Source organism: Pogona vitticeps, chromosome 4, assembly GCF_051106095.1.
Source record: "Pogona vitticeps strain Pit_001003342236 chromosome 4, PviZW2.1, whole genome shotgun sequence".
NCBI classification, from domain to species: domain Eukaryota; kingdom Metazoa; phylum Chordata; class Lepidosauria; order Squamata; family Agamidae; genus Pogona; species Pogona vitticeps.
Window position 1 is genome coordinate 216,493,736 of NC_135786.1, and position 24,131 is coordinate 216,517,866.

Consider the following 24,131-nt stretch of genomic DNA (forward strand, 5'->3'; position numbering starts at 1 on the left):
CACAGAAGACCACGATGAAGAAAGAAAGGTTACTTACCTGTAACGATGGTTCTTCAAGTGGTCATTCTGTGAATTCACACAATCCCGCCCGGCCTCCCCTCTGTCTGTCTGTCACTGGCATCTCTATGACTCGAGGGCCTATGGCGGACAAATGGAACTGAGGGACGGTTAGGCTGGGCGTGCGCAGTAGGGGTAGTCCTAAACATTGTTACTTTTCTCTTGCAGCTAGAAAACGTTCCGAGAGGCCCAACGCTGGCGCTGGTATTAACCCTTTGTGTGAATTCACAGAATGACCACTTGAAGAACCATCGTTACAGGTAAGTAACCTTTCTTTTTTTAACTTCCATCACTTTGTATTCTTTGCTGACAGGAACATATTAAAGTAAAATATTTTCTTCAGTCCAGTTTGTGCCTTTTCTGTTTTGGTATATGAACATATGCCAGGTTCTATGTACCATTCATACTTGTTGAAAAACAGCCCTGACACTTGCTTTCTGTTTGCCTGAGAAGTGGTTAATTGATCATTAAAAGAAGAAAAGAAAAGAAAAAAGGATTCAGTTTCTGGGATTTTTCCTTCCTTGATGTCACTTTGTGAATAGTCCTGTACACAAGAGGGTATTCCTGTGTAGATCATCTTGACTGCTACCATTGGTATTGCAACAGTCAGGCTGCCCTTTGTTATGTAAAACTTGGTATCCTTTTTCCTGCTGACAACACATTTTCCTGGTGTTTTCAATTGTGGATACAGAAGTGCAATATCCCAACTTTATAAACCAGATGTTTTGTTTTGTTTTTTTAATGAATTATACAAAGGTAAACAAGATTTGGAGAGCTTTCATGGACATGGTGGCGCTGAGGGTTAAACTGCAGAAGACTCTGTGCTGCAGTGTCGGAAGACCAGCAGTCGTAAGATCGAATCCACACGATGGAGTGAGCTCCTGTCGCTTGTCCCAGCTCCTGCCAACCTAGCGGTTCGAAAGCATATAAAAATGCGAGTAGATAAATAGGTACCACCTCAGTGGGAAGGTAACGTCGTTCCATGTCTAGTCATGCTGGCCACATGACCACGTAAACTGTCTACAGACAAACACTGGCTCTATGGCTTGGAGACGGGCATGAGCACTGCGCCCTCGAGTCGGACATGACTGGACTAAATGTCAAGGGGAACCTTTACCTTTAAACAAGATTTTAGCCTCTGAATGGTCATTTGGGAGCCCAGGGTAGAACTCTAGACAAAGTTCACCCCACTGTGTTTCCCCGAAAATAACCAGTTTCAATAAATTATTCCCAAGAAACCAAGAACAAGTTTTCAGAATTAGTTAAATAAACCTGGGTTTTAACAAAGTAGAAATCACAGAACAAAACGTAGGTATTTTAGAATTTAAATAAACCACTGGCTGGTCTGGCAATTAGCCAGTTGTATGTTCTTCCACAGCCAAGGTATACAGCTTATAATTTTTACTTCACTAATTCAGCACTGTTTAGGCAACAAAACTCTCCTGTGTTTGGGAGCAGTCCGTGTTTCAACAAACTGTTGAATGCATGTCTGTCTGCCTTCTCTCCGTCTTGATAAGAATTAAAAGGAGAAACGGGGTAAACACATTGGCACGCCGGTATGAACTCAGGCTTTCTGCAAACCCTGGGGCTGAAGCGAGGGCTCACAACGCCCGGGAGCCCTGAGGCGAGGGCGAGGAGGACCGAGAAGAGGACGGTGGCTTGGTAGCCAATAGGAAAAAGGAAGGGGAAGAATCAAATAAGGACGAGAAGAATTGGGTGTTTCAAAGAAGGAGTAGGAGAAGGAGGGAACATGCGGGAGGGAGGCGGGAGAGGGAGATGATCAGGAAGGGAGATTTGAAGCCCACACAGAAAAACCCTCGTAAGGACCGCGAGAAGGCAGCGGCGGTGCGGAGGAGGCAGGAAGCCGAGGGGAGGGAAGGCGCCCTCCGTCCACGCCCGACCAGAGGCGAGGCGAGGCGAGGGAGGGATGGTCTGCTCGCCGTGCCGCTGGCCCCGGTGCCGGCCCTGAGGGTACGGCCGAGGGAAGGAGGGCCACGATGGGCTGCGGCGGGAGCCGTGCCGATGCCATCGAGCCGCGCTACTACGAGAGCTGGACGCGCGAGACCGAGTCGACCTGGCTGACCAACACCGACGCCGATCCGCAGCAGCAGCAGCAGCAGGCGCTTTCCGCCGCCAGCCCGGAGAAGGGCGACGCCGAGGCTGGCTTGAGGAGTCCCGGTGAGCGGGGCTCGGAGGCAGCGGCGGTGTGTGTGTGTGGGGGGGAGGGCGGCGGCGGCCGGGGCTGGGGTTTGTGGGGGCTTTCTTCCCGTCCCTGCATCTGGCGGGAGGAGACCCCCCCTTCTCTCTTTGTAAAAGGGGAACGTGGGCGACCCACCGTCCGCCTCTCGCAGTCCCCTCTGCCTGCTCCGCCCCAGCCCCCCCACCCGGCCCAAACTTTCCCCCGGCGGCGAGGAAGTGGGCTTGCTTGCCAGAAGGGCCGGCGAACAGGTTGCCAACCCCTGAGCGGGAATCGCTGTTGAAATTAAGGCTCATAGCCCCTCCGTGTCTTAATAGCTTCAATATATTTATAATTTACCTTTCCGTGTTTTCCCGAAAATAAGACAGGATCTTATATTAATCTTTGCTCCAAAAAACACATTAGGGCTTATTTTCAGAGGATGCTGTATTGTTTTCCATGTACAATCCATGTTCATTCAAATACAGTCATGTTCTTCTGGCTGTTGCACAATGGGGGAGGGCGGGCTTTCACTTCACTAGGGCTTATTTTTGGGGTAGGGTTTATATTACAGCATCCTGAAAAAAAACATACTAGGGCTTGTTTTGAGGTTAGGTCTTATTTTCAGGGAAATGGTAGTATAGGCCATTCCGTCGCCTTCTGTGAGGTGGCAGAGCCAAATCTCCATCTATTTTTACTCTTTGCAATGTCAGTAAATATTTTTTCCCATTTAGAAGGAGAAAGGTTAACTTCTTCCCCAACTTAACATGTGTGCATAACAAGATGCCTTGGGGACATCATATGCAGGTTACACTTAAAGGTACCTACCCTTAGGTTACACCTGTATATGGACCTATGATATGAAAGTACAGCTTAGGTTGGAATTTCTTCCCCACATCCCAGTAAGGTTGATCAATATTCTACAGATCAGATTACTGCTGAAAATTAACCTGATAGTCAGTATGGGTAAAAATTGACTTTCAATTGACTTGCCCGTTTATGAGATACAATAGATGGGAAAAGATTTAAAATGTCACACGAGTAGATACTGTATAAGAAAACTAAATCTGGTGACACACTTAAGAGTAATGGATTTTTTTTCAGTGTGAATTTTCATGGGCTACTTCTTTAGCACATGGAGCACAATAGTGAGACCACAGGTTTATAAACTGGATATAGATTCTTACAGGGATGGGGTCCCACTTGATCAGATAACATAAGTTCTTCCTGTACTTGGCTAATCAATTTGTTTGAGCTAATCTCTATGATTCCACAGATTCAACACTGTGATGTAGTTCACCTAGGAACTCATAGAATTACCCCTAAGGACAAGAATTGTGAATGTCCATGCATCTAATTTACAAACACTTAATACTCAAACATGCTAACAATTCAATTTGTTCGTCTCATTTTTCTTATGATGGATGTTTCTGTGTTTCTGCTTGTGTAGATGCAATGGAGACCTATGCTTGGCTAGCAGCACTGCACCAGTTCTGCATAAAAGAATGACATTAAGCACAGGAATAAGAACCTTAGGATTAATGTAGGAGCAGTTTGACAATGGAATGCACTGCTTTGAGACGTGCTGGAGTCTCCTTAATTTTGAAATAGGAATCAAATAGACTGCATTAGCAGAGGGTTGTATTAAATGACCCTTGAGGGTATTTTCTAGCTATCTAATTATAAGAAATGCTTCATTATAGAATGCATGTCATCTATAAGTTCTGGTATAATGACACCATGTGAGGTCCGTATCTTGAGTATCATATTTTAGTAAAAGCTTACGTGAGGTTGCCTTGGCATGTCTGCAAGACTGGTATAACTTCCCCTGTCTTTTCTCTAAATCGTGGCCAATTCTATTTCCTTTTAATTGGAAATAGAATAATTTTCTTGTTTTCAATCCTGAAAGCAACAGGCCAATAATTTGAAATAATGGAGTTTCAATGTGTTTAACTCGTGCATGGCATGACTTTTTCTTGTCACTAGCTGGCAGTGTTCTCAATCCATCTCAGAACAGACATATCTGGTCATCCAAAGACTGAAATGTCATTATGGAAACATTGGAGTGGGGGCACTGTGCAGAACAAGTGGGTTTGAAACAGGTATTATAAGACTGAAATCAGAATAAGCTAACCAGACCCCCTGATAGTCTAAGGGTCAATAGAGCTGTGTTAGGACATGTTGGTGATCTTGTTTTTCAAAGAAATGAAGCCAATTTGCTCATGGCATCATTTTGGAGGGAGAATGCTTAACTCTTCCTTCTTACCCTTTTCCTGGTCCATGTGCCCCTTTAGCTATTTGATTTTGTGGAACAAGACCCAGTACTGTACAAGCACACAAACCAGCATATCAGTAGTTTGGTTCTAACTGAGTTGGGTTTTTTTAGCCCTTCTCCTAGAATAAACCCATAATTTTGACATTCTGAATACTGCAATTTTATTTTTGAATCCAGTGTGTAATCTATATATTTTAACAATATATTTGGATACTGATAAATTTTTTAACTGTTTCTCTAGTTGCAATCCTGTTCATATTTTCCTGGGTGTACACTAATTGAAATCGGTAGCATAAATTATACAGTGTTGCTTTGTTTGTAATCAGTGGGCAAAATCCAGCAAATGTTAAATATTTCTAATGCCTGCTATCCTGAGTGAAATACTGTTAAGCTGTGTACTTGACATCAAAGAGAGAGAAAAGTGCTGGTTTTTTAGAAATTGCCCAGTATTAATTTCCTTTGTTTGCCTGTTTATCGTACCTCTCCTCCTCCACGAGTTTCCTCCCTCATATTTTCCTTCTCTCTGTTTTTATCTTTACTTTACTTTTTATATTATAATAGAAGATCAAAATTTTGGTGATGGAATGGAACATTTGGGGCAATTGGAATTTGGAACACAGAGTATAGGTTTTGAACTACAGAAGCTAGGTGAAAACTAATTTTCTTCTCACCCGGATGGTAATAAAAATATATATGCTCAATAGCAAACAACACATTAAATTCACTATGGAGTTTTGTGGGTTTTTTTTTTAAACTACCAAACAATTTAGCCTGGTGAAGGGGAAATCTCCAGATAAGGTCAGCTATATGGGATAGCGATGTGGAATATACCTGTATGGAATACAGTAGATGGTGTAGCAAGGCAGTGACTTAACAGGCGTGCAGCAATTCAAAAATACAAATAAAAGATCAACAAGGATACTATACAGACTTTGCAAATAGTATCTCAAAAGGGGAGGGAGGGAGACTAGTATGCCACTTGCTAAAATTGTCTTATAATAGATTTTCCTTAAAGCTTCTAGTGAAAGTGAGAAGCAGCACATTTGCTCCTTTTAATAATCTCAGAATTTTGAATTGCTGTTTTAAAAGCACTGTTGCTTCTCTAATTTTTCATTGGCTTTGTTTAGACAAGAGCAAAATTATTCAGCTGAAGGAGGCAATGCAGAATGAGAAGCATTGTAGCCACTGGACAGTTTTTCAAACCGTTTCAACACAGTTGGTTGGTTGTTATATACCATATGAGGGTGAGAATATCCTGAAAATGTTCTTCCATTACAGGAATTTCATATTTTCTCAGCACTCAAGGAACATTGTTTTATGAATATTTTCTCCCTCCAGCACTATCAGTGGTGTTTCAAGTGCCTGGTGGAATGTGGTTCCATAGACCCATGAGCATTAATTAGAACCATTGTATTGGACATAATGGGTGACATAGGGAGCAACTAGAACAGAGGTTGTTCTGAGCTGTCATGAAGTTCTATATACAGCTGCCCATCAGTTTGTTTCGGCTGAAATGGTTGTTCGTGTAGGAAATATTTACTTACACCATGAAGTGTTTAATTATTCAGGGGAGTAGTGTTGCAAGTGTCTGCATGGTAGAGGGCAAAATTCATTACATTTCTGTCTGTAGCAATTCACTTCTCTGCTGTCATTAACACCACCCTCTTCTGCGCCAGCACCTCTATTGCTTCAGTTTACAAAGTGACCTAGCACTTAGTCGATATTTTTTGATCTACTAGCTGAAGTTGATTTTGGTTTCCTCTGTCCATTTGTCTGTATTTTCCAGAAAAGAAAGAATATATATATTCTTTCTTTTCTGGAAAATACAGCCAAAGAAAAATATATATATCCAGACAAATAGAAATATATATATAGAAATATATATCCTCCTTCTTTTTCAGTTTCTCCTTTTCCATTCCAGAGCTGACCAAAATATTTAAGCCATATAGGATTATATATATATATATATATATATAAAATCCTATATGGCTTAAATATTTTGGTCAGCTCTGGAATGGAAAAGGAGAAACTGAAAAAGGAGGATAAAGGTAAAGGTAAAGGTTCCCCTTGACAATTTGTCCAGTCGTGGCCGACTCTAGGGGGCGGTGCTCATCTCCGTTTCCAACCCATAGAGCTAGCGTTTGTCTGAAGACAATCTTCCATGGTCATGTATATATATACATACACACACACACACACACAGACAAAAACCATGGCATTAGCTGTTACCCCAAAAGAAACACTCCAGAGCGATAAAAAATAAGTGTAACCTTGGATGCTGGATTTAATGCTTTGAGGAGCAATAAATGTGCTAAGCAACCAGTTCAATGCCAGCTATGACAAATGTTTCTTTCTCCCTTGTAGTGCTGTTTTTGTTATTTGCCATCAAGTAGTCATAATGGTGACCTATGAATTAGTAATTTACAAAGTATCACTGAGAGCCCTGTTTAAGTCTTGCAAACCAAAGGCTATTATGTCTTTACCAAGCCAATCCATCTCATATTATCTTTTCCTTTTGTATTATTGCTTTCATCTTCTGCTAGCAATTATTGTCTTTTCCAGAGCATCTTGTCTTCTAGTGGTATGTCCAAATACAATAGCTTCAGATTATTTATTTTCACTTCTAATGAGAGTTCAGGTTTAATTTGATTTAGAATGTATTTATTTGTTTCTTTGAAGCTTTATGCTATTCATAACATTTTATTCCAATCTCTCTGTTTATATGTATAAGGAATGTAAACCACCATGATCATTGTCTTGTTTAGCTAAAAAATTTTAACCAGGTGCCTAGAGTAGTCCACCGTGACTTGATAGGCGGGATATAAATTAAATAAATAATAATAATATATATTATTATTTGTTCAAAACTGCACACAGTGTTTTCAGTTACAAATGGACATGTCTCTTATATGTGCTCTAAGTGGATAAGAGACCTGCAGACTCATCCTGCATTGGGGGAAAAACACACATAGTGCGTTACATTATGTCTGGCATTTGTATATTTAGCATTGCATGTATGCATAGGGAGTCACTAAAGACAAAGGCTTCAATTACAGTGGTGCCTCGCTAGACAGTTACCCCGCATGACAGTTTTTTCGCTAGACATTGACTTTCAGTCCAACTGAAATGCATGCGGGACTTCCTCTTTGCTGATGATGCAGCCATTGTTGCCCACTCTGCTGAAGACCTCCAACAACTCATAAATCATTTTAGCAAGGCCTGGCAAGACTTTGGACTAACTATCAGCCTGAAGAAAACACAAGTCATGTGCCAGGGACTCACCTCCCTCTATTACTATCTCCACGCAAGAACTGGAGGTTGTTCATGACTTTGTGTACCTTGGCTCAACAATCTCTGACACTCTCTCCCTAGATGTCGAGCTGGATAAACGTATTGGGAAAGCAGCTACCATGTTCTCAAGACTCACAAAGAGAGTATGGCTTAATAAGAAGTTGATGGCATACACCAAAATCCAGGTCTATAGAGCTTGTGTCCTAAGCACACTCCTATACTGCAGCGAGTCCTGGACCCTTTGTGCACGGCAGGAGAGGAAGCTGAACACCTTCCATATGCGTTGTCTCTGACGCATTTTTGGTATCACCTGGCAGGACAAAGTTCCAAATAGAGTAGTCCTAGAACGAGCTGGAATTTTCAGCATGTATACAATATTGAAACAGCACCGTCTACATTGGCTTGGGCACGTCGTGAGAATGGCTGATGGTCAGATTCCAAAAGATCTCCTGTATGGAAAATTAGTGCAGGGAAGCCTCAACAGATGGGAAACCTTGACGTCTGAGCGTTCAGCCTGGAGGCAGGCGGTGCATCATGGCCTCTCCCAATTTGAAGAGGCACTTGTACAGCAGACCGAGGCAAAGAGGCAGTCCCGAAACAAGCAAAACCAGGGAACTGGACAGGGGACAGATTGGATTTGTCTTCAGTGTGGAAGGGATTGTCACTCTCGAATTGGCCTTCTCAGCCACACAAGACACTGTTTCAGGACCTCCATACAGAGCACGATACCATAGTCTCGAGACTGAAGGATGCCTACACTGACTTTTTGCAATCGCTATAGTGATTCGCAAAACAGTGATTCCTATGGGGGAATTTCGCTGGACAATGTTTGGCCCCTGCTTTGCAAACCGATTTTCGCTAGACGACAATTTTGACAGCTGCCTCCGTGCTTGCAAAACAGGTGTTTTCGGGACCTAAGCTTCACAAGACAGCGATTTAAACAGCTGATTGGGGGTTCACAAAGCGGCTTTCTTATCGCCGATCTTCGCTAGACAATGACTATTCTTCCCCATTGGAACGCATTAAACAGGTTTCAATGCATTCTAATGGGGAAATGCTTTTCTCTAGACAATGATTTTGCTAAACAGCGATTTCAGTGGAACGGATTATCATAGTCTAGCGAGGCACCACTGTATCTTATTCATTTAATGTTCTTTTCACTCCTAGCATTTGTTTCTATACTGAGGGGTATAATGAAGTTTCTCCTTCATGGAGGAAAGGAATTGTGCCTGATTACAGGAATTAAAGGGAAATATTCCTTGTTTGATATTTATATAGAAATATCTATGGCTGAGTCTGGTATTGATGGTACTGGCCAATGTCGTTATCTGAAGACTATTCCAGAGCTGATAGATTTCTAACATTGGTAGTTCTTATGGTTTATTTTAATGTTGATTTTACATGTGTTTGAAGAACATAGTGTTTTCTTGGTTTACCCATCTGGATTACACATGTAGGAAGATCTACCAATCCATTTTGGATTCTACCAAAAAGGGTAGACATTTTTTTCCATAACCAGAATTGTAGATACACAAGGGTGAAGCATGAAGTCAAGAGTGAATATAGTACTCAGGACTGATGCATACATATAGCTCTTTCCCCAGTTTCCAGATTACTAGCTGCCAAAGTTGTTTTTGATCTGATATAGATTACACAGAGTTTAATGTAGCAAATGAGTTATATGGACAGCACAAGCCTTGGTACTTTCTCACCCATTCACAATTACCCTGAAAAGACAGTTCTGAAAAATGTGCAAGATAATCTTGGGTTCCTTTACCTAATAAAATAATTGGTGAGCTTCTGAAGTCTGCAGCAAAACCATATGATTGATTTATTTTCATTCACCTTTACATCCTCGTTCCTGTAGGTTCCAACGGTTTATAACTGAAAAAGAAAGAAAGAAAGAAAGAAAGAAAGAAAGAAAGAAGTATATATTTTTAGCAAGATGTCTATATACTGTTGAAAAATGTGTTAATATTTAAAAATACCAAATGACATAAAACAAAAATGGGACACAAAAATTGAAGGATTAATTAATGAGCTGAAGCAACATACAAAGTCTTATTAGCTGATAAAAAGTTTGTAGTGTGGTGAAATATTATTTATGTTTAAGTAATTACTATGTTATAAGTAACATGCAGATACTGTGGAGTGCCAGAAAGAACAAGTGGTTCCTAGAGCAAATCAAGTTTGAACTATCTCTGGAGGCAAAAATGTTGGAACTGAGGCTGTCCTATTTTGGGCACACCATGAAAAGGCAAGATTCTCTGGGAAAGACAATAATGCTGGGAAAGGTTGAAGGAAGAGGAAAAGAGGAAGTCCAAATACAAGATCGGCTGATTCCCTAAAGGAAACCACAGGTCCAGGTTTACAGGAGCTTAGCGCAGCTGTTGAGGACAGGGCATTTGGGAGCTGTCTCATTCATGATTGCCTCATGTCTTGACAGGAGGTGTCTTTACAGCACGTGACAACAACAAAATAATGTGGCAACAGGAGAAATTGTTCATTAAACATTAATCTTCTGATTAAGGAGTTTGAAATAACAGTGTTCAGAACAACTACCCAGCAGATCACATTGCTGAAATACTGTACTTTAACATTTCATTTAGCCTGTGTTCTTGGTCTGGAATCCAAAGCATCTCTTTTGTTTCCGATGTTTCACTGAGTTTGGGGACTGTGTTTTAGGTGGCTGCTTTGGGAAGTTATAATTACAGCTGTAAGGTTCTGTGACTTCTCATATGTTAGGTATATTTATTTCATGCTTCCACAATACATTCCCATTGTGTCATTTCTGCATGTGGATGGCTTGCCGCATGAAGCAACCCCCGGAGACAGAAGAGTTCTATGAAAGTGTCAGTCATTTATTTTAGTTATGCTGTTTTCTTCTGCGTCTACGTTGGCTTGGGCACTTCGTGAGAATGGCTGATGGTCGGATTCCAAAAGATCTCCTGTATGGAGAATTAGTGCAGGGAAATCGCCCCAGAGGGAGACCACAGCTGCGATACAAGAATATCTGCAAGCGGGATCTGAAGGCCTTAGGAATAGACCTCAACAGATGGGAAACTCTGACCTCTGAGCGTTCAGCCTGGAGATAGGCGGTGCATCACGGCCTCTCCCAATTTGAAGAGACCCTTGTCCAGCAGGCCGAGGCAAAGAGGAAGTGACAAAAGCAGCAAAACCAGGGAGCTGGACAGGGGACAGATTGTATTTGTCTTCAGTGTGGAAGAGATTGTCACTCTCGAATTGGCCTTCTCAGCCACACTAGACGCTGTTCCAAGTCCTCCATACAGGGCGCGATACCATAGTCTCTCGAGACTGAAGGATGCCTACTTTCTTCTGGTACAGAAATGCAGTGTAGAGCTCTTTTGTGTGAATCTTTGCATGTCTTAACAACATAGGAAGTGACTTTCAATTAATTTTTGTACTGCCTTGTTCACAATGTTTTGGGCTAAAATCATGTCACAAAGACAAGTAAATAGAATATAAATTATTATAATCATAACAAATAACATGAATACATCATAGTATATATGTTAAGTATCTCATAACTTTGCAATTAATGTAAAACTCTTCATACAATTAATAAAAAATAACATATTCCAACATAAGGAATGTGGTGGCGCTGTGGGTTAAACCGCAGAAGCCTCTGTGCTGCAAGGTCAGAAGACCAGCAGTCATAAGACTGAATCCATGCAACGGAGTGAGCCCCCATCGCTTTCCCAGCTCCTTCCAACCTAGCAATTCGAAAGCATGTAAATGCAAGTAGATAAATAGGTACCACCTTGGTGGGAAGGTAATGGCGTTCCTTGTCTAGTCGCACTGGCCACGTGACCACGGAAACTGTCTACAGACAAATTCTAGCTCTACAGCTTGGAAACAGGGATGAGCACCACGCCCTAGAATTGGACATGACTGGACTAAATGTCAAGGGGAACCTTTACCTAATACTCTCAAAAGTATATTGACAATATATAATTCATCAAACAATTTATATTAAGAGACCTTAGAAAAAGATAACTTGTTCAGATCAAACTCACAATAAAAAGGGCAAAAAGAAACAGAACTGCTGCTCCAAGATTTTTTTGCTACACATACGAAGTAAATAATTAAATAAATTTGCACACCACTTTCATCCTCCCCTTAGGCTTGTAGAAAGGTGTTATTTTGATGGCATACTCTGAAGACTGGTCCCCTCCAACCTATGTTCAGGAAAGGTTTTATTCATATCATTCAGCGTTTGTCTGGAAAAAAAAAACTTCACTCATTTAGGCAATCCCTCTAGATTACTTGTGTAAGGCTAAGGATCCTGCATTGTTACTGAGGGTTTTAGCACCAGAAACAGGACTGCGTGGATTTTTCCTCTCTTCTTCCCTGCATTGCAGATATGCAGAAGACAAGCATGGCTATGCTCTGATGAAAAGAGCCCCTTGTGGGAAAAATGTCCACAATTTAATTCATGATCCTTTTTAGATATATTCTCAAGTCTCCTCTAGCTGTAGTATGTATAAAAAAGGTAGAACTAAAATCCATTTATAAGACAATATATTCTTTAATATTCAGTTTTATGGTGGATCAGGGTAAGCCTCTGCTTCTCTTTGCACTGATTACTGTTGACAAATCTGATACTTTCTAATAGGGGCCTTTATTAGCTGGCTTTTAAACAAATTTGCATGAAATATTTAGGTTGCAATCTGAAAGCCTTAATTGAATTTCAGTCCATAAGCAGTATCTGTACAAAACAAAGGATTGAAGTATTAAATACAATATTTGGTCTCATAAGAGTTAACTATCATTGGCTATGACATGCCATATTGCTCTAGATGTCAAGCAGTGTTCTTTACCATTCCCTGTTTGACCATCTGGGCTGCAATACTATTCTGTTGCTGGCAGAAGCAAACACCAGTTTTCTTGTCTCAGAGGGAGCAGCATTAAGAGACTGGCAGAATGTACTGAGTAATATATTAGGCTTTTGCAGCTGTTCTCAGTCACAGCTGTTCTCAACACAAAGTAGTAACAGCAGCATAACACCAGAATCAGTAGCTCTTTTTAGTTTGATAAAAACATGCATGAAGTGCTTAAATTGGTAGGCACTGTAATAGCTGGCCCCAAAATTTCTGTCAGTGGTAGTGCCAGTAATTAATTATATTGTTTGATATTAGGTCAATAAAAGATGACATACGCAAAATGGCCATTAGGTAATGGTAAGGCGGCAATACCAAAATCCTGTTTAGTTCAATGCTACTGAAGTCATCTAAATGTGGTGAAACACAGCCTCCGTATGTAATGATATTCTGACTCCGTTTCCAGCCCCATTCAATCTACATATTTGTGTATATTTTCTAGAATACAATATGTCTTGTATTTTGATTTCAGTGCTTATATTTTGTAAATGTTTTTCTTCTCCTGTTTCCAAAGAAGTGAATTAGGAGTAAAATCTGGAGGCATCTGTATACTGTACTGCTGACATTGCTGAGAGAATAAGCAGCAAATCTTTTTGTAATGCTTTCTTCCCAAATCGTAGTAAGGATGTGTCCCAAACTGTGATGTTAAGAGGAGTCAGATATACCCTGTTTTATTCCTTTATGCCACAAGACTATACACATGCAATTTGCATGCAAGGATCTCTGCACATTCACTGGTGAACTAATGCATCACACATTTTCAAAATAGGGCTCTAAGTATAAGAAAACAATGTCCTACGTATTCATCATCAACAATCCACACTTTATATGATGCTTGTCAGAGTATGGAGCAATTTTTCATATAACCTCCACCTTACCACAAATTCCCAGCTAGCATGGTAACTCCTTTCCTTTTCTATATAGCATTATTGATATGGATGATGCGTAGTGGGCTGTAGTGGATAGAGTGACAGATTAAGGACTCAGGAGGCTTGTGTTTGAATCCCCCTTCAGCTATGGAAGCTCACTGGGGGCATGAAACGGGTAACACCACTCCTTAATTATCTCACGTACCTAGAAAGCTCTCTTAGAGTCACTGTAAGTTAGTTCCAACTTGACGGCACATAACAACAACATTGATTATATGTGGCTAATTAGGACCTGTCCTACCATTAGACAAAGTTAAATGACTTCCTCAGGTACCAGATGCTGGGGAGACACTGTGGCAGCTTCCTGACATTTCCTCCTGCGCCGTTTTTTTCCTTTTACTCTGTTGGAGGGCAGACCAGTTTGCCCTTAAGCTTCAAAACTAGCTTGATGCCTTAGATGTAGTGGAAAACTTTATCTCATAGCCAGTTTAGGTAAAAAAAAGTCACCAAACTTGCTTCGGCAGAAAAATGTCTTCAGCTACCAGGGCTTGAAATCACACCAGAAGGCTGAAGGAGAGAATATATGCATGTACTTCCCAGTAATCTGTATCTTCTCTTACATGGCTTAAAGGTAGACTTTCCTGCTTATGTGTTGTATTGTAGGTAATCTTCACCATGAGAAAAGTTGAAGATGAAAGGCGGTTAAAGTAGGTTTCTTAAGAAAAGTGGATGTTTCTGGATATAATGGAAAGATGTGATTAACGTGATCCAGACTTAACAGAGGGTCACCGCTGTAGCCCTGTAATAAGACAGCAGGAAAGGATTTAAAAAATGCAGAACTACAGATAATGGGTAGTTTGGGCCTAATGTATAGTTCTGGGTGGTTGGAAATGGTATGTCAATAGAAGCAGAGAAAAAACTGCATTGGAAAGATGAAAGCCACATATCATCTTTCTGTGGTAATGATGCAGCTCAACAGGGTGCAGATGGGTGGGAGAATCACTCCAAGATATAAGATGCTTACAGCTCTTTTATTCAGTAAATCATTATGTATATTAAAAAAGGAGAAATTGTCAGAGTTTTGTGTCTGTTTTTTAAATGAGCTTTTGCCTATGTGGAAGTAATTGGAAGGCATGTACTCCTGTTGGCTGTCCCTTTTTTGTATCTGTCTGCTTAGGGATATGAAGTGATCACTGAGTGATCCACAAAGAGGTGAAGGTTTTGTCGCAAGAGTGAATGTTATCCATCATATATGAGTGTGACTACACGGTCAAATACCATGAGATTTGCTCCGCTTCTAAAATGAGTGAATTTGAAATATTTTTTTACTGACTGCATGACACAAAGACTGATTCAAATTGGTCTGAAATAACTTTTTCTCTGCCCCTGACTGGGTGGGGCTTCTTCTTTTTCCATCTAGAGCAATTCAAATGGGCTTTTTCCAGTGTGGTTAGTTGTGATACAGTCTTGAAAAGACGGTGAAGGTGTCTCTAGGTGCTGTTTCAGTGGTATAGGCCGTTGGGCAAGGTGTTCAGGATCTGCAGGGGGAGGGGCATGCAAAAACAAAGGAACATGATTTGAATGTGTGGGATCAGGTACTAGTCCTGAATCCTGTCAAACATGGTAAGCTTCAGATCATGTGGGAAGAGCTTTTTGTTGTGAAGCAAAAGCTTAGGAGTGTTAATTACTTGATTGACAGGTTTGAAAGTGGACTTTAAAAGTTTATCATTCCAATAATTTAAAACCCTTTGTGAGCAGAAATGAGATAATTCCTGCATGTGTTACTTGAAAGTAAAGGAAAACGGTAACAGATGGGATGGAGACAGTGGTGATCCCTGTTATGGAATCATTCTGGCATGCGAATTATGATGTATTTTTCAAAATTACTGTTGAAACTCTTGATGGTTCTATACTCTTTTACTGTTAAGTACTTTTCCATATTATTTTTAAATGGTTTTGAAAAATGCAACAATCTGAAGTTTTAAATGAGAAAGCTACTTCACAGCAAACCACAAAAGTATCAGCATTGATGGGACCAGAGGAAGGAGGAATTGGCAGAGGCGGGACCATAGGAAGGAGAGAAGGAAGGGGGTTGTGGGCTGGAATGTGACTTGCATCACATCTAGTATGAGAGGTGAACTTCTGAATCAATCTGCAGCCCTTATATGAATACTAATTGAGTTTTCAAATGTAATATACAGTAGGTGTAAGTCAAATTACAGCAAAGCCTAATTGTTCCAATTTGGCTTTCCAGTGTAGTTGAACACTAAGGGGCAATGGCACTTCTCTTTCTTAAGAAGCCTACCCTGAGCTCTTGTTACTACAATCCAATTATTAAAAAAAATATTTGGAGGCAAGGTATTAGAGAGTCTGTTTGCTGGCTAGCTTGTGATGTGCGTGAAAGAAGGTGATTATGTACATAACAGTGGGGGACATAATTGCTCTCCAGATGTTGTTAGACTCTACTTCATATCAGGCCTACCAGCATAGCTTGATGGGAGTTCCATTCTTATATCTGGAAGGGCATACAATCCCTATCTCCAATCTAGATCCATTTCAGTCTAGCTTCATAACTGGTTCTGACACTAAAATGGCTTTCGTTGCTCTGAATGATCATTTGTATAAGGACAACAGCAGAAGTATAACTCTGTTAATTCTCCTTGGTCTCCTGGAAGCTTTTGATATTCCTGATGATAGTATCCTTTCAGATACAAAACTACTTTTGCGAGTTGGGAGCTAGAGGCATGATGTTACAGTGGTTCCACCCCTACATTTGGCAAAAATGTCAGAAATACGTGGTAGGACATTTTTGCTTGGATCTTTGATGGCTATGCTGTTGGGTTCCACAGTTTCTCATCCTGTGCCGTGTTATTTAACATCTATATGAAATTTCTGACAGTTGGTTAGCAGGGGATTTGAGATAAGGTACCCTCAGTATGACTACGTAGTTCTAGTTCTCGTTTACTTAGGCTAAATATGCAGATACATTATCAGTAGTTGGAAAAAATAATGGGCTCAGTGAGTACTAATAAACCGAACACAAACATGTCCGATCCCATGATTTAATGGTTCTTTTTTCAAAAGGCTTTATATTGCACTGTTTCCTATTATAGATAGTTAATAGATTACATTTATAGGCTTTTTGGTGTTGAGTGCCGGTCAGCCATTTTTTACTGATTTTACGATACATTAAATGTAATGGTCCACTCTTAGATCATTGTGCAAGGTCTAAGTTTTATAAATGTAATAAAATCAATAAATCGTGTGAAAATGTTCATATACAGTACGGAACAGTTAAATTCATTCTGTAAGAGTGAATAGTTTTGTCAACCCTCTTTTGATGTTTAATGCATTTAAATTCTTTAAATTTCCATTAAAATTTTGTGTCTAGGAATTTTGGAAGATAGCAAATCAACTCAGACCTGCACTGCAAAGTCCTCATCTACAAGCGGAACAGTTGAAAAGAGAGCTCACTGTGGTACACAGTGTACGAAACAGACAGCTAACACCACTGGAACACAAAAGCAACATAATGGCTTTCGAACCACAGAGGTAGGTGTAGAAATATGTTCTTTGAGACTGACTGTACACAGAACAAAATCCACACGTTGGCAATATATTTACTAATACTAACCAAAATTTCGTGTGTGCAAACTTTTGTTTTCCCCAGAGTTTTCACTGGTCCAAGTGGTGCAGAGAAGTTAGGCAATGATGGTGGAAGAAACATGGAAGTCCAAAGATTTGACTGGATTTTGTAACCATAATGTCTGCAGTTAAACTCAGGCCCAAGGTAGAGATTGTAGAGCCACTAGTCAGTATGCAGGTATCAATCATAATACTTAGAAACATGCACTGGGATGAACAGGATGTTATAGGTGCTTATTCCCTCAAAAAAACAAAGCTAGTGCCAACTCAGATATATGTCCCTTAAGCAAAACACAGAGGCCCCCAAGGCATGAGACGGCAGACAAAAAAAAAAGAGAGAGACAAGAATAGTTTCCAGCAAAGCTGGAAGTTGAGTCCACTTGTATGTGTCCTGCACTCTGGGATGATCAAGAACAGATCCTGTTCTCCTTTGTATAACTACATTTCAAGTATTTGAAGAGTGCTATCATATCTCCCCCCCCCCCAATCTTATTTTCTCAAGGCTAAACATGTCCTGTTCTTTCTACATGGTAACATCTGAGGCGCTACCTACATTTAAGAACAGATGTGAATGTAAATTAAGTACACAGATTAGAGGAGGATCAAATTTAATTTAGGTTCATAGATTTCACACTCCAACAAGCACGTCTGTAAAGAGAACTCACGACTAATCTGATTGAACATACAATGGAATCCATACTAAGACCTATGTACTCTGTTAGTGCACAATGAATGACACGAAAGTGGGTCAGTCAGTAATCAAAGAGCCATAGCAATAAGAAACCTTCTAACTTTGGCCCAAGATTTAAAACAAGATATGCTTTTGACTTGACATGGCCAAGGGTGTTCAACTATATCTTAAGGCTTGGTTTCATCTTCCACTAGCATTGCACAATGCACAGGACTTTAAAAAGTCAAATTCAGTGTTCTGCAGGAAGGAGAGAGAGAGAACTGTGCAAAAGAAGATGGCACAGAAATTCCAGACAAAAAAAGTCTTCATACGTGTTATGAAAAGACATAGAAAAGGAACTGTAAACTCTTTATTCCCATCTCCCATATTTCCAGTAAAATAAAAAGGAATGTCCTTTCAGTGCACAGAGTCTATCTGTTGCTTGGACAATCTCTTGTTTTTCCTGTTTTGCATCTGACCTTGAAGAATGAGAAAAAGAATTGCAAGTGATACCAAAAGGATAGCATGCAATAAATAAAAAGGAGCTTCTTGCGGGTGACTCCTATGTAGTTCAACAGAGGTACTTGAAAGTATTGCAGGATTCATTTTGGGATCGTGTGGATTAATTGAGGAGATCTCATGCAGAGAAGCACACATGCATTTTCCTTTCCTAGCAGAGAAGGTTGTCCAACTGCTTGATCATTTTGGCTATCCCCCCCTCTCTTTTTTTTGCATAATTTTCACAGTATTCTCTAATGACCAAACAGTTACAGCATTCCAAAAGTGGTAATATTCTCTAACTGCCTGTGTTGTTTATTTGATTTATATCCTGTCTTTCTCCCAGAACTGTGATCCAAGATGGCTATTTTATTTTCAGCTTTTTTCTTAATGATACCTCAACATGGTCCTTGTGTTTCACAGCTGCCATGGAGAAACAGATAGCATTTTTACAGAGCTCTCCAGCAAGACCCCAATATATCTCTTCTGGCACACAGTAATGGGAAGCTGAAACACCAATTAATCAGACAGTTTTGAGGGGTCCCCTTGTCTGCATCCCCCTGTCAATCAATCCTTAATTTTTTGGACCTTGGAATCCTCTTTCAACATAACACGAAAATTTTCAGTGTTAGGAATAATTTTTTCCTAGCAATTTAGATGCTGTTCCTCCCTTTGTCCACAAGATGACAATAAGAAAAATAGGGCTTTCTAAACAAGGACTTAACTTGAAATGTGAATCATTTATTATTATTATTTTTGTCATACTAAATAATAATAGTTTGAAAGCATCTACATTGTTTATTGTTAGGATATCCCTAAATCATTATAATTGTATAGATTAAAGGAACAAATGAGATTCCCCATAAAGAGCAATTCATAGAATCATAAAATATTGAAGTTGGAAGGGACTATAAGACCATCAAGTTCAACCCCTTGCTCAAGACAGGAATACAAATCAAAGGATATGTGTCGGATAGTTGGCTAGATTTTTCTTGAATGCCTACAGTGTTGGAGCATTCACCACCTCTTGAGGTAATTGATTCCATTGCTGTACTGCTCTAACAGTTAGGAAGTTTTTCCTGATATTCAATCGAAATCTCACTTCCTGTAGCTTGAGCCCATTGTTGCATGTCCTGCACTCTGGGATGATTGAGAACAGATCCTGCCCCTTCTCTGAATGGCAGCCTTTCAGGTATTTGAAAAATGTTATCCTATATCCTCTCAGTCTTCTTTTCTCAAGGCTAGATATGCCCAGTTCTTTCAGTCTTTCCTCATAGGCCTTGGTTTCCAGTTTCCTGATCGTCCATGTGGCCCTCGTCTGAACTTATTCCAATTTGTTGGCAGTCTTCTTGAAGTGCATTGTCCAGAACTGGACACAGTAGTCAAGATGAGTCCTGACTAGTTCCAAATAGAGGGGAACAAGTACAGTGGTGCCCCGCTTAACGAGCGATTCGTTTAACGACAAATCCGCATAGTGATTAAGTTTTTGCGATCGCAAAAGCGATCGCATAACAATGTTTTAAATGGGAAAACATCGCTTTGCAATGATCGGTAAGCTGTTTCGCTTACCGATTATCGCATAACGATGTTTTTCCAACAGCCGACCGGCGGTTCCAAAATGGCCACCGGGTAAAGAAAATGGCCGCCCGCTGTGTTTTCGCGCCCTTTCCTCGCTTACCAGGCAGTGAAAATGGCAGCCGCATGGAGGATTTCTGCATAATGGTGAGTTTTGTGCCCATAGGGACGCATTAAACGTGTTTTAATGCGTTCCTGTGGGCTTTTTTGCCCCGCATAGCGACAAATCCACATAGCAACGATTTTTTCGGAACGGATTATCGTCACTATGCGGGGCACCACTGTACCTTGCAGGATTTGGAGACTATGCTTCTGTTAATGCCTAAAATAGCATGTAGCTTTTTTTTAGTTACATCACACGGTTGGCTCAAAATTAGCTTCTAATCCACAATGACTCCAAGATCCTTCTTGCTTGTAGTATTGCTGATTCAGGTATCCCTAGAGATGCAAGGCCTGGAAAAAAAAACAGAAAATGGGGTGGGGGAGGGAGTTTTTAAAAAATGTTTTCTAAACCTTTTTTGTTTTTTGTTTTTTCCAGAAAAAATAGAGCATGGAATATGTTGTTTTACAATGATAAATAATATCTCTATGATGTGGTATTCAAACTATATGGCATTAAGACTTTAATGAAAGACTTCTGAGACTTTATGCATTTACGTTTTCTCTAGAGATGTAAAATTTCTGAAAATTTCTGGGGGGAAATGACATTTTTGGAAATTTTACATCGCTAGGTATCCATCATCTTGTACCTGTAATGTTTGGTTTCTTTTTCCTAGATGCAGTACTTTGCACTTATCCTTATTAAAGTTCATTCTGTTGTTTTCAGTCCGGTGCTAAAGCCTGTTCAGAACATTCTGAATTTTGTTTCTGTCTTCCGGGGTATTAACTAATCTGCCCAATTTTGTGACAACTACAAATTTGATTAGCATTCCCTGCACCCCCTGATCCAGGTCATTAATAAAAATGTTGAAGATCCCAGACCCGGTGACTGAGCCCTGAGATACCCCACTTGTTACTTCCTCCCAGTTTGAGAAGAAGCCATTAATCATCACCGTCTAGTACAATTCTGTAACCAACTGTGTATCTACCTGACAGTTGTTCTATCCAGCCCACTCCTAGTTAGCTTGCTTATTGATAACATAATTAGTTTGCTTCCAAGTATTCATGAAAACAAAATAGAGAGAATTATTGAAAAACTGCCTTGTAATTTTCTAATTGGATAAAATAAAGGTGTATAATTTAAACTACACCACACATATCTGGAAATGTAATTGATAGATTGCAAGTACAGTACAGCTGAGAAGTTTTCTGAAGTAATCATATAAAAGAGAGTTCTTTCAGACAGAATTAGGAGTTGAGAAAATGAAGAATATTTAAACTCTTCATATGCTGACACAATATTCCATTTAGGGTATGAGAAAAATACTTTTATTTCTATTGGTGCACTTTTATTGGTGTATACATCAAGTAGTAATAGTTAAGGAGTAGTATTTTTCTTATGATATAAACATGGATAGAATTTTATAATTTTGGCATATAATTTCTGAAATTTATATACTTCAAGCTTTTTCAATAAAAGAAGACTTAAAGATATATGAAGACTTTTTGTGACTAGTTTTTCTGTTCAGAAGTAGAACTGGATGTCCAGAAGATATTTTTGAAAGGGGCAATACATTTTTTTGGGGTTTCCACAAGAAATGACCTTTCCTTTGTGGAGAAATATTGTCAGTTGTGGAAGAATCCCAGAAATGGCCTTGTCTCTGGAGTATATTCTTTGGGATAGGATCCAGAGATGAGGTAATTTGCAGGTACCTTTAAATATGACAAAACCTTCCCATTGTGTCTGCTTTTTTCTACTTGCTTTCTGTTAAGTTCTGATTAAACATTTCATAGTAGTCATAATTTAAGGAGGGAACTATGTCAGTAGTTGAGATGTTGAATGTGTGTGTAAGATTTATTAAACTGTATCAAAATATGATGATGGTGATGATTGTAGTAGTCTTTGGTCTTTAATGTTGTTGCTTTGTCTTGTTTCTCTCTCTGTTTAGGAAATTCACTTTTATATTAAATATGAACCTAATATATTATAAACTTTTTTTAACAGGCTAAATGGGACAACAAGAAAAAACCCACAAAGGAAGTCCCTGTTAATGCAACAAAAGCAATCAGACAAATCAATAGCAACAGAAGAATTACAAAGAACTGTGTCAATTGAAACACAGGAAGAGGATGTGTTTTATCCTTTTATTACAGATGAACTCTGTGATATTTTGCTGCACTTTAACAGACAGGGTAATGTGAAGATCGGCCAGCTGCTGCTGAGTGCCTTTGGAAAAGCGTTTGACGGTCTTGGTTCTAAAATGTCTGCCAGCGCTGGGTGCTTGAATATTTCTTTTTGTTTTGTATTGCCATTTTGGTGAAGATAGGTTAGGCAATTAATAGATACTTTATATTATCATAAGTGGTTTAATAAAAATAAAAGCGTGAAACAAAAATATTTCAAACATCTTGATAAAGCCCTCCAGAAATTATCATATGTGATTCTTGCTATTAGATCCACAAGCTAAAAGGTCATATTATCATCCTATGGTTGACACTTATCAAAAATCTAATATTCAAGCACTAAGAATATTCCCAGCAGTGACTCTTTAAAGAATGGCATATTTTATTATTTGTCTCAGCGGCATAAGGAGTATGTCATACGAGAATTCCATAATTATTATGTATAATGTGTTATTACAGAATATCACCGGCTATCTGTGGTCTGAGCCAAGAGAGGTCATCCCCTCCTTTCAGGGTGGACCAAACTTCCTATGCAGAATATGTCAGATAGCCAAGGTTTGTGCCAGGATAGACAATTCTGTGGGATTTGAGAGGCACTTGAGGACTTTATATTTCTACTGTGTCCATTTCTGCACCATATTGGAGCCTCGCACTATGTTATAATGTCACAGCTGGCAATTGTATCAACCCACCTCAGTTGTTACAACCATTGCTTCCCAGCACAGAATCAACTCGTTCAGTCATTACTATATGCCACTCACTTGCTAGTACAAGAGGTTGAACTAGCGGGCTTTCCCCATATCACTATGTTTGGATAATACAAAGTCTGACTGAAAATGCAAAGTTGGCAGTGTGTGTTTGTTGGTTTGTTAATTATTAAAACATGCTGCCATATAGTAGAGCTCTGTCAAATGCATAATGTGCTGTCACTTGGTAGGAGTCATGGTAATTAATGTACGGAATGTCGAAGAAAATAATTACAGTGGGTGCTCTTGATGCTCCCAAGTTAGAATAAGTTGAGATTTAGGGTCAAACCACAAAGGCAATCCAGGATTGAGGAAAGCGTTAAACTGGCATTACTGCCATTTTTCCAGGCTAAACCATGCCCGAAGCCAACTATTATGAGCCCTGTAGCAATGTAGACATATTGTAGGTACCTGTAACTTTTTTGGGGGGGTTGAAGGGCTAATAAAATCTTCAAATATGTACTGAAAGGAGAGGATAAACTTTTGAAAATGGCAGAGTTAAAAAGGTGAAACACCCCTCACTCAGAATATGAACTTCCTTGAGCTACTAAAAGACAAGATAGGAAATCAAGGTGTGATCCTTTTCCAAAAGAAACAATCTGTGCATATGGAACTGATGGTGAAGTCTATACATTAAAGGAGAAGAGTGAGATTGACAGGCACAACTAATTTCTAAAAGGTATTCTGAACTGTAAATATATTACCTACAATTATAGGACAATTTAGATGTATAAAAGTGTTTAATGACAAATGTTAATAATGTGTGTCACAGAAAAAGCACTTTAATCACAGATGAACAGAGATTTGAAACAATTCTAAAATTAACTATACTGTTTATGAAAATGATTTTACTTTTTAAATAAATTGTTTGAAATAAAAATTAAGTATTTGAAATCAATATTTAGATTTTAAGCTTAATTCTAACTCTCATAGGCTAACCATTGAAACATATACTCCAATGGGCATTACTATATATCTGTCTGCTCCTAAGAGAACATCTTTAATTCAAATTGCATGGATGTTTAAAGTACATAATTATAATGGAGTCCGATGCTTCATTTGAGCCTGTGCTCACAATTGGCAATCTTGTCCATGCTTACTTAGGAATAAACCTCAGAATGTGCTTCTCAGTAAACATGCATGAT

General features: G+C 39.5%; 1 protein-coding gene across 1 annotated transcript; it reads left to right on the forward strand.

Annotated features, from left to right (window-relative positions):
* Positions 1-1,912: 1,912 nt before the first annotated feature.
* Positions 1,913-23,884, forward strand: BAALC (BAALC binder of MAP3K1 and KLF4). Its single transcript, XM_020783387.3, has 3 exons — positions 1,913-2,235; positions 16,961-17,121; positions 22,062-23,884. The coding sequence occupies exons 1-3, from the start codon at positions 2,055-2,057 to the stop codon at positions 22,170-22,172; spliced, it is 453 nt and encodes a 150-aa protein (XP_020639046.3). The 5' UTR covers positions 1,913-2,054; the 3' UTR covers positions 22,173-23,884.
* The last annotated feature ends 247 nt before the right edge of the window (positions 23,885-24,131 follow it).